At 46.1% G+C, this 12,101-nt stretch overlaps 1 protein-coding gene across 1 annotated transcript in view; it reads left to right on the top strand.

Annotated features, from left to right (window-relative positions):
• Positions 1-11,213, top strand: part of zfhx3b (zinc finger homeobox 3b) — a gene marked incomplete at its 5' end in the record, with an annotated part of 132,920 nt that extends 121,707 nt beyond the window's left edge. The window contains 3 exons of the mRNA XM_083650952.1: positions 809-932; positions 2,424-8,066; positions 9,209-11,213. Of these exons, the coding sequence (XP_083507078.1) occupies positions 809-932; positions 2,424-8,066; positions 9,209-10,947 (7,506 nt within the window). The 3' untranslated portion in view covers positions 10,948-11,213. The remainder of the gene's footprint in view (positions 1-808; positions 933-2,423; positions 8,067-9,208) is intronic.
• Positions 11,214-12,101: the final 888 nt, after the last annotated feature.

Raw genomic sequence — 12,101 nt, 5'->3', positions numbered from 1 at the left:
CTATTAAAATAGTAGAAAAAAATAATCTATTTTCTTTCCTTTTTTATGCATGGCATACCTTTTGTATTACAAATTGTTTGTTTGTTTAGTTTTTAATCTAAGAATCGACTTTTCTACCTAATTTCTTATGTAACTGGCACATGAAACCGCACTAATGTGTATTCTGATCCAAGACTATTTTTGCAAGATGGCCGGTTGTTATTTTAGTTAGAATGGATCACTCTCCATTGGAATAGTCGTTTTTTCCAAGGAAGAATTATTTAATTAGGCTCTCTAATGAGCTTTGCAGTTGGCCAAGGTAGGCCATGCAGTCCATCTCCCTAATTGGCTGCAGCAGAACTTACCAGGCATATGACAAAACACCAGCAGTGCTCAACTGTAAATTGCAGGAATGGCAAATGAAGTAATACGATTGTGTGTGTGTGTGTGTGTGTGTGTGTGTGTGTGTGTGTGTGTGTGTGTGTGTGTGTGTGTGTGTGTGTGTGTGTGTGTGTGTGTGTGTGCATGCGCGGAGCACGCACATACATACATACATGCACATTGGAGTGCTCCACATGAATCTAGTAATGTAGGCTATGTGTAAGCGAGTGAGGACCTCAGCAAAGTGTGTGAATGTGTGGAAATGATCTTATATGCTGTATAAATATGTAACAGTTGACATGTGTATCTTGTACATAACCACCCTGTATTCATCGTCTTTTTTATGCACCCTACCTGTAAAAACATTGTTGACATGAATATTAAATTGTATTGTGAATCATTGAGATCATTATTAACACTAGAATTGCCTTGTGCTTTTGTTTTCCAGGTGACAGCAACTGAAGTGCTTCCAGCAAGCATGTTTTTACCTGTACCTGGCCCAGACAGAGAGCCCCAAAGCACCCCCCAAGCCACATCACACTCCAACTTTGAGGATACAAGGAAGCAAACCGGTTAGTGTCACACTGCAACATTTGGGGGTTACTTTACCGTTATGCTACAGTTTGTTTTACACGCCATGCAATAGTTACTGCTCAAAATGTTCTTTATCTTTGTTTTTGCAAATACATGACTAAATTCATTACATACAATAAATGGAATGAAATTAAACATTTTGTTGGATCGCTACCGAAGAGGATTAGGGCCACATGTGAAAAATGTATTTGACTTCTCAGTTTAAATCTGAGAATAATCTGAGAATAAAGTCAGAATTCTGGAAAAAAAAGTTAGAATTGTGAGTTTTAGAATTCTGAAAAACAAAAGTCAGAATTCTGAGATTAGAGTCAGAATTCTGAGTTTAATGTCGGAATATTGAGGGGAAAAAACAGAATTCTGAGATTAAAGTGAGACATTTGAGAGAGAAGAATCTCAGAAAATCAAGTCAGGTTTATTTGTATAGCACATTTCATACACAGAGGCAATTCAAAGTGCTTCACATAAAATGGTTGACAGGAAAATAAAAGTTTTAAAAATAAAAAAGTTTTTTCTTCTTACACTGTTTCAAGCCACCTTCAAGGCTAACATCAATCAATCAGACATCATCACTGATGACATCACTGATGACATCATCACTGATGACTAGGGGTGTCACGATACACTCAGTTCACGATACGATACGTATCACGATACTGGGTTCACGATAACGATACGATACGATACGATTTTAACAATATTTTTTTAAACTTGAATAATGACAATATATGACTGGAAAAGTAGTATTTTATTGCTGTTGTGGGAAATTGTTATTACAATAACAACTAGAAAAAACATGAGATTGGAGATAAGGCTTATCTTGAAATAGAATGAGTTACACCGTCACTTAGATTTACTTTGAACTAAAAGGTTTCTCAGCAGTATAAATTCTCATTATGCATCTTCAGTTTTTCTTCAAACTCAAACAACAAGACTTTTCTTAATCTATTTTTTATGCATCTTCAGTTTTTCCTGTCAAGTAAACAGTTTTGCCAGAAACTCAATTGAATGGTTTCTCTCCTGTATAACTTCTCATGTGTCTCTTCAGAGACTTGTTCAACTGAACTACCGTACTTTCCACACATTGAACTTCAACAAACAAAGACGTTTCTTAGTCTATTTTTTTGCGATATGAGATTTCATCTCAACGATACATATCGTGACGTTTTACTATCGCGAAATTTCGTGGGACGATATATTGTGACACCCCTACTGATGACATTCTATCCATTATGTGTTTCTGACTCAATTAATGCATGACTCACCCCAAAAAGCCTTCTCTTGACCACGACGTAGTAAAAAGTCTGAATTCTCAGATTAAAGTCAGAATTCTGAGGGGGAAAAGTCAGCATACGGTTACATGTGACATCATTTATGATGTCACTGATGATGTCACTGATGAGGTACATTTTTATTATGCTAATTATGGCACATAATTAATTATTCTTTCCATTTGGTTTATTTATTGACAGATGCATCAGATGCTGATCCAGAAAAGGGGGTTTCACTTCCTACAGAAATGACTGAGGCTCGTAAGTCACCTCTGGAGGATCACCAGTCTGAGAGGGATGATGCCACAGGATTTTTGTGCTGGAAGAAAGGCTGTAACCAAGTCTTCAAATCCTCCAACTCCCTCCAGATGCATTTCAATGAAGTTCACAACAAAAGGCCCCAGTTGCCTGTTTCAGATCGCCATGTCTACAAGTACCGTTGTAACCAATGCAGCCTGGCCTTCAAGACTGTGGAGAAGCTGCAGCTCCATTCACAGTACCATGTGATCAGGGCAGCCACCATGTGCTGCCTCTGCCAGCGTAGCTTCAGAACACTGCAGGCGTTGAAGAAACATTTGGAAACCAGCCATCTGGAGCTGAGTGAAGCTGACATCCAGCAGCTCTACGGGGGCTTATTAATGAATGGAGACATAATGGTCATGGGTGACCCATCCCTCGGTGAGGAGCATGGAAGCCTGGGAGAAGATGACAAAGAGGGGGAGGAAAGTGACCCAGAGGAAAAACAAAGCCCAACAGGTAGTGACTCTGGCTCATTGCTAGAAGATTCTGGATCTGAACCCAAACGTGCTCTGCCGTTCAGAAAGGGTCCCAACTTCACAATGGAGAAGTTCTTGGATCCATCTCGTCCGTTCAAGTGCACTGTATGCAAAGAGTCCTTTACACAAAAGAACATTCTCCTGGTTCACTATAACTCTGTATCCCACCTGCACAAGGTCAAGAGGGCCCTTCAGGAGTCCACCACTGGTCAACCTGAGCCCACCAGCAGCCCTGACAACAAGCCATTCAAGTGCAGCACTTGTAACGTGGCATATAGCCAGAGTTCGACTCTAGAGATACACATGCGCTCTGTTCTACACCAGACCAAAGCCAGGGCAGCCAAACTCGAAGCAGCAGGAGGTAGCACTAGCTCTGGGAGTGCTACTGGTTTGAGTGGTGGAGGCTCCAGCATCAGCACTTCAACAGCCAGCCCAAGCCCAGCAACTAACTCAACTACTAGCTCTAGCAACCACCACGGTTCTTCTGGGTCTCACACAGCTCAGAGTATTCTTGGAGGTAATCACATGAGTCAATCTCACAGCATTGACAGCCTGGGGAATTCCTTGGTGAGCTGCCATTCATCACCATCTGAGAACCACCATGAAGTAAAAAAGAAGAAGTTTGCAGACATGCTATCTGCCAGGGGGCAACAACAGCAACAGCAGCAGCAGCAGCAGCAGCAACAACAACAGCAGCAGCAGCAGCTTCAGCAACAACAGCAGTTGGCTCAGGCCCAGGCCCAAGCTCAGGCCCAGCTTCAGCAAGAGCTTCAGCAGCAGGCTGCACTTATACAATCACAGCTCTTCAACCCAGCACTTCTGCAGCACTTCCCTATGACGGCCGAAGCGCTTCTCCCTCTGCAACAGCAGCAGTTGCTCTTCCCTTTCTACATCCCTGGAGCAGAATTTCAGCTGAACCCAGAGCTCCTCAGTAGCTCAGCACTTGGCCTGGCAAGTTCCTCTACCGCCTCCCTGCTGGAGGACCTAAAGAACTCAGCCCAGCAGAGCTGCCTACAGCAGCAACTGATGCACCACCACCTTCAGCAGCAACACCAACAGCAGCAGCAACAACAACAACAACAACAGCAGCAGCAGCAGCAGCAACAACAACAACAGCAACAGCAGCAGCAAGCCCACGCGGCCCAGGGGCAGATGGCATTACTGCAACAGAGTGCTGCTCTCCTCCAGCAGTCTGAAAAAAAGCATAAGCATCATTCCTCTCATCATGAGAAAGAGCGGGAAATACAAAGAGATAAAGACACAAGTGAAAAAACGGAGGAACATGTCAAAGATTCTACAGACAACAAGGCCAAAGACAAGAAGGACATGCAGCAGATTTCAATTAATAGTAACCACGATACCGGATTGCCTCCACCAAGGATTGCTTCAGATGCTCGTGGAAATGCAACTAAAGCCCTTCTGGAGAACTTTGGTTTTGAGTTAGTAATTCAATACAATGAAAACAAGCAGAAAGCTCAGAAGAAGACAGCTGGGACCGGACCTACAGGATCAAGCGGTCCAGGTGGGATAACAAGAGTGGTGGACCCCGTTGAGGGATTAGAGAAACTGGAATGTGAAGCCTGTGGCAAGCTGTTTTCAAACATTCTCATTCTGAAGAGTCACCAGGAGCATATCCACCAGGCCTTCTTTCCATTCCGATCCCTCGAGAGATTTGCTAAGGAATACAGAGAGCAGTATGATAAACTCTATCCACTGAGACCCCCGACACCAGAGGCTGCACCGGCTCCTCCACCACCGCCTCCTCCACCCCCTCCTCCTCCACCTGCACCGCAGCGGGCACCCACACCAAATATCCCCGTCTCTGCTGCCTCGCTCACACCTCCGACTGTACCTCCCCCGCAGCCTCAAATTTCAATGGCACAGATCTCCATGCCGATGGACCTGAACCTCTTTTCGCCACTCATGATGCAGCCAATGTCTCTCCAGTCTTTGCCTTCTCAGATGCCTTCACAGCTATCCTCTGTTGAGTCCGGCCTGGCCTCAGAGCTGGCCCTGCTCTATCAGCAACAGCTCACACCAGCCATGCTACAGCAGCAGCAGCAGAACAAGAGGCCACGGACACGCATCACAGACGACCAGCTTCGGGTCCTGCGACAATACTTTGATATTAACAACTCACCCAATGAGGATCAGATTAAAGAAATGGCGGATAAATCAGGGCTGCCTCAAAAAGTCATAAAGCACTGGTTCAGAAACACTCTATTCAAAGAGCGCCAGCGCAACAAAGACTCGCCATACAATTTCAATAATCCACCGATAACGACTCTGGAAGACATCAAAATTGACTCGAAGCCTCCGTCCCCCGAGCCCCAGAAACAAGAATGCTACGGAAGCAAGAGGTCATCCAGGACGAGGTTTACTGACTACCAGCTACGAGTGCTTCAAGACTTCTTTGATGCCAATGCATATCCTAAAGATGATGAATTTGAACAGCTCTCCAACCTTCTGAGCCTCCCCACTCGTGTCATCGTCGTCTGGTTCCAGAATGCTCGCCAGAAAGCAAGAAAGAATTATGAAAACCAGGGCGATGGAGCAAAAGACGGCGAAAGAAGAGAGCTGTCGAATGACCGCTATATTCGCACCACCAATCTGAATTACCAGTGTAAGAAATGCAGTCTGGTTTTCCAGCGTATATTTGACCTAATAAAACACCAAAAGAAGCTGTGCTACAAAGATGAAGATGACGAAGGGCAATATGACAGCCAGAATGAGGATTCAATGGATCTTTCACATGAATACTATACCCCCTCTGGGTCCTCCTGTCACACCCCGATGCCCTCCTCCTCGAGCCTCTGCCCTCTCCCACCCTCCACCTCAGCATTCTCACACCTCCCATCCGCCGAGAAAGAGGAGGCATCGCCAGCCAACACCTCAAACACTTACGATGAGAAGCCTAAACAGTTACCGGAAATGTCTGCCGATCCGCGTGAAAACCAAACTTCAATTAAGCAGGAAATTGTGCATCAGCCCCAATCTGAGACACATCACCATAGATCTCAGCGAGAAGAGAAGCCCCAAACGATTCCCAAGGCCAGCAAACATTCATCTCCTTCCTTCTCGCAGCAGCAGCAGCAGCAGCAGCAGCAGCAGCAGCAGCAGCAGTGCGGTCCCTCCGCCTCTCAGACGAGCCAGGCCCCCTCTCAAAGCTCTCACCTGAGTCTCAGCGCACACCTGACCTCTGCCTCACAACAGCTGGCACAGCAGATGATCCCTTACCAGTGTGAGCAGTGCAAGGTGGCCTTCCCCTCCTTTGAGCACTGGCAGGAACACCAGCAGTTACACTTCCTCTCTGTGCAAAACCAATTCATCCACCCTCAATTCCTCGACCGCACGATGGACATGCCGTTCATGCTGTTTGATCCCAGCAATCCTCTTTTGGCGAGCCAACTTCTCTCCGGGGCAATGCCGCAGATTCCCAGCAGCTCTGCCACCTCTCCGTCCACGCCCACCTCCACCATGAACTCCCTGAAGAGGAAGTTGGAGGAGAAGGCGGGCACCACCAGCCCAGGAGAGAACGACAGCACAAACAGCGGAGAGGAGCCACAGAGAGACAAGCGGCTCAGAACCACCATCACACCTGAGCAGCTGGAGATCCTATATCAGAAGTACTTATTAGATTCCAATCCCACGCGTAAAATGCTCGACCACATAGCTCACGAGGTGGGGCTAAAAAAGAGGGTGGTGCAAGTGTGGTTCCAGAACACCCGAGCCCGAGAGAGAAAGGGCCAGTTTCGGGCAGTAGGGCCAGCTCAAGCTCATCGGAGGTGCCCTTTTTGTCGGGCTCTGTTCAAAGCAAAGACTGCACTGGAGGCACACATTCGCTCTCGACACTGGCATGAAGCCAAACGTGCTGGCTACAATCTAGCTCTGGCTGGCATGTTACCTGAACAGGAGGTCATGCAAATGAAAATGGATGTTCTAGATATGTCAAGTTATGCCCAGCTTGCCCCCACTCACAATGATGGACAAAGCTCCTCGCTGTCGCCAGTGAACAAAGGCATGGATTTGTCACCCAGGGCCCTACTGAGTCCTTCATCCATTAAAGTTGAGGCAATGGAAGACTTTGAGAGCCCAACCATCTCCTCTGTAAACCTCAGCTTTGACCAGAGCAAACTTGATAATGACGACTGCTCGTCTGTGAACACAGCCATCACAGACACAACCACCGGTGATGAGGCCAATGCTGATAATGACAGTGCTGACGCAAAGCACAGCCTAAATAGTGGCGATTACCTGTCTAAGTCTGGGGGCACAGCCCCCTCCCTTGAAAATGACGACCAGATGTCCTCGGGGTTGGTGAGCCCTGCAACGAGCTATTATGCTAAGGACTATGAAAATGAAAATATCATTGACTACAGTGAGACCTCCAGCATGGCTGACCCCTGCTCTCCGAGTCCTGGAGCTTCTTGCACCAGGAGCATTGACAGTGGAGACCGTCCTGGCCAAAAGCGCTTCCGTACTCAGATGACCAACCTCCAGCTGAAATTGCTGAAATCCTGTTTTAATGACTACAGGACTCCCACTATGCTGGAGTGTGAGGTACTTGGCAATGACATTGGACTTCCAAAGAGAGTGGTTCAGGTGTGGTTTCAAAACGCCCGTGCCAAGGAGAAAAAGGCTAAGCTCAGCATGGCCAAGCACTTCGGAATAAATCACGTGTCGTACGAGGGGCCCAAAACTGAATGCACTTTGTGTGGTGTCAAGTATAGTGCTCGCCTCTCTGTTCGAGATCACATCTTCTCCCAGCAACACATCAACAAGGTGAAGGATACCATTGGGAGCCAGTTGGATAAGGAGAAAGAATACTTTGACCCAGCCACAGTTCGCCAACTTATGGCCCAACAAGAGATGGACCGCATCAAGAAGGCCAATGAAGTTTTAGGATTGGCTCAGCAGCAAGCCATGCAACAGCAGGGGATGTTTGATAACCCTGCAATGCAGGCTCTGAATCTCCAGTCAGCCTATTCAAATCTGCAGGGCATCCCTCCAGTCCTTCTGCCAGGGGTTGGTAGCCCCTCCCTTCCCAGCTTTAACTCATCTAATTCAGGTATGTCTTCACTGATACCCAGACATTTTTGAAGTGCAGAGTTGCAGATCATTTTCCCCCCTGTAACTTCATTCTGTTGTAAATTATAAAAGATATTGTTGACAGTTAATATATACAGCTGATTACTGTACTGTATATAAACTGCACTTGTCCAGGAAAGCTATTTGGAAAAATTATACAATTGGACTTCCGTAGTGTCCTAACAGAATACACACTCTCCTTAAATTAGATTTTCTTGCCATCAATCTGTCATGCAGCCTTGTTTACACTGGCACATATAAAATGACTGTATAACATCATATAATTGTGTAAGGGCACTTTGTACACATTTATAATCTTGACGTAATAGTCACTGGAGAGAAGGTTGTTTTTGTTCATAATGATTTATACTTTTTAGTAAGTCATTCAGTAAGACATTTACTCACATTAATTGGACAGTTTGTTCTGCACACATACAAGAATGAAACATTATGGTAGGTACGTCTTTAATGCAACAGATATGATTATGATTATGTGACTATGCGTGTCCAAATGGTACCAAGTTCGACAAACCACTTTGTGTGTTGCCAGTAGGTGTGTCTCCAAATTCAAATCAGTGATGATGTCATCAGTGATGATGTCAAAAGTGATGTCATAAGGGTGCACACACACACACACACACACACACACACACACACACACACACACACACACACACACACACACACACACACACACACACACACACACACACACACACACACACACAAGGAGGCATTGTGACAAGACTGATCAGTGATGTCACACACACAAGGAGGCATTGTGACAAGACTGATCAGTGATGTCATAGGGGGGCACACACACACACACACACACACACACACACACTGATGATGTCATCAGTGATGTGATATAATGGGGCACACACACAAGGAGGCATTGTGACATCACTGATGCAGTAACATTTAGTGAGCAACACACACACCCGCGCCCCAATAGGGCAGGCGAGGCCACACAGCAGCCGAGCTGCTTAGTGACATACAACTGTACATTTTTCTATAGACTATTTGTATATACTTTTGTTTTATTATCAAATAACTGTAACATCCAAATATCAATGCTTAACTTTTTTTTCTTGTTTCTGTATTTTCACTTTTTTCCAGCTTTAACTTCTCCAAAACCTCCAAACCTCCTGAACATGCCTGGTGCCAGTGTTCCCTCACCTAGCCTCCCCACATCTGGATTACCCAACAAGCCTCCCTCCTCATCCTCCTTGGCCTCATCCAGCCCAGCCCCGACCAGCACGTCTGCCTCCCACTCCCACTCCGGCTCCAACTCCACCTCCATCTCCACCTCCTCCACGGCCCAGTCCGCCTCCCGGCATGAAGCCCACAAAGAGCGTGACGCTGAGAGGGTAAGAGAGAAGGACAAGCCCAAGGAAAAGGCAGAGAAGTCCTCCACCCCATCTTCAACAGGAAGCACCCCGGCCCCTTCCACCTCTGCTGCCAGCGCCAAGAGGGAGAAACCAGACACAGCTGTACCTGCCACCTCTATGCCCACACCTGGCATGGAGTATGTGGTAGACCCTGCCCAGCTTCAGGCCCTGCAGGCTGCTTTGGCGTCGGACCCCACAGCTCTCCTCACAAGTCAGTTCCTGCCCTACTTCATGCCTGGCTTCTCCCCGTACTATGCCCCTCAGATGCCTGGGGCTCTACAAGGGGGCTACCTACAGCCCATGTATGGCATGGAGAGTCTCTTCCCCTACAACCCAACCTTGTCACAAGCACTGATGGGCCTGTCCCCAGGGTCCCTGCTGCAGCATTACCAGCAATATCAGCAGAGCTTGCAGGAGGCGCTACAGCAGCAGCAGCGGCAGCTTCAGCAGATCCAGCAACCCAAAGCGAGCCAAACTCCGGTTCCCCCTCAACCGTCGGGGGAGCGCAAAGAATCTGCCAAAGATCCAGTGAAAACAGAGGAGAAAAAAGGCAACCACCGCCATAGTGAATCCTCTTCCTCCTCCTCCTCCTCCTCCTCTCACAATAAACTACACTCCGAGCAGAACGAGATGGATGGCAAAGCTGTGGACCTTCATCTAGACCAGTACATCGTCCCCAAGGTGCAGTATAAACTGGCGTGCCGCAAGTGTCAAGCAGTTTTCACCAAGGAAGACGCGGCCGTTACCCACCTGAAATCCATCTGTTTTTTCGGTCAGTCTGTGGCAAACCTGCAAGAGATGTTGCTGCGTGTCCCCGGCGGCGCAGGTGCAGGAAGTCTCTACGACTGCCTGGCTTGTGACGCCACGCTGGACGGCCAGAAAGCACTCAGTCAACACCTGGAGTCGGCATTGCACAAACACAGAACAATCAAGCGATCAGCCAGAAATGCCAAAGAGCACGCGACTAGTTTATTACCTCACTCTTCAGCCTGCTTCCCCAACCCGAACACCGCATCTACCTCGCAGTCTGCCACTCATCCCATCAGCAGCCCCCCTCCCCCGCCAACGTCATCCGCCGCCATGCCACCCTCCGCTGTCTCTTCTTCGTCCCTGTGCTCCTCCTCCACCGCCCCGCTCAACACCACAGCTGCCGGAAAACCCTGGCCCCAGCAGGCCCCTTTCTCCCGAGCGTTAGCCGGGAAGCCCAACGCCAGTCCCTCCTCCTCCTCTTTTCCTCCAGTGTCCTCACCTTCAACGGTTACCTCAAGTTCATTGAGCACCTCAGGAGTTCAGACCTCGATACCAACAGACGTCTTTACCGACGAGTCTGACTCTGACAGCAGTCAGAAGTCAGCAGACAGGCTGGGCAGGACGGCGGAGGATCCGCAGCAGCCTGGCTTAGTCAAAGACAGTAGTAGTTGTAGTAGTAATCTTGCTAGTGTAGGAACAGACTCCATCAGATTGTAAAAGAGCTTTCGGTGATGGACAATATTTAAAAAACACAAAAGGAAAAAAAAAAAACACAAATGGAAAAAAAAAAAATACAAAAAGCAGCGATGTTAAAAAATACATTTAAAAATATACAAACCAATTTCAGAAAAAGATGTGTAAAGACTAACTGCAATTCCAAAGCTTGTAACCAAAAATTTTAATGTTAGTGGATTGTTTTCCCATATCAACATGCTGGTTTTCTTTCTTTTTTCTGTTTCTTTTTTTTTCTTTTTTCAACTGAAATACATGCATACTAATATATGAGAATAGAAAAGATCACTGCATTTATGTTTTGGGTACTGATAGAGGAACGCTGTACTGTATGGCAATGGACTGCCTCAAAGTTGATAAATGGCCCAAGAACCCTTTTGACGAAACACAACAAGCTGTCCCCTTTGTTTTGTAATTATTTCTACTTAATAGCACAGCCACAAAAAGCCAGTATGTACTGTATGGGAGAATAGTCTATCAGTTTTCTTGCTATTTAAGCATTCAGATACCAATGGCTTGCAAAAGTAAAAGAATAATGTAATGTCTATTTTATTCTCAGGTCAACAGGTCACAGATGTTTTTCTGTTACAGAAATCCATGTTTTACACCTTTTGTTTTTTTTGTTTTTGAGAACTTGATTTAATAGAAAGTTTTAAGATGAATTAAATTATAATTAAGGCATACTTTCTGGGCATTCAAAAAGGGTAGATGATTTGCTGACTAACATTTGGAATCCTTTTAAAGGGGGCAGGGAGGGGGATGGAATTAGCAATCCCATTTTACCCAGACAAGGAGAGCATTGCAGACATGATGATGGGCGATAAAAAGATTTTTAATTAAAAAAAACCTTCTGTATTTATGATAGATATGAACATTTTTGGTGTTAAGTAGATTGTTGCATTGGAAATGAATTTAAACAGTATGGTAGATTGAAAAAACTTTGTGTACATTTAGCTTTTGTATCGTCCAACTTTAAGACGCTTCATTTGATGTTGTCTTGGTCATTCCGATTAGACTAGATTATGGACAGGTAACTTATTCAAACTTTATTTCTGTCTTATTCTCAGCTTATTGGGAAACATTCACCCAAATGCCCCTCCTGACAAGGCAGGATCCTCTCTTTTAAAATGATTTTATAG

The sequence above is a fragment of the Poromitra crassiceps genome (genome assembly GCF_964638095.1).
Source record: "Poromitra crassiceps genome assembly, chromosome: 14".
NCBI classification, from domain to species: domain Eukaryota; kingdom Metazoa; phylum Chordata; class Actinopteri; order Beryciformes; family Melamphaidae; genus Poromitra; species Poromitra crassiceps.
This window is presented reverse-complemented; position numbering and strand designations above follow the sequence as displayed.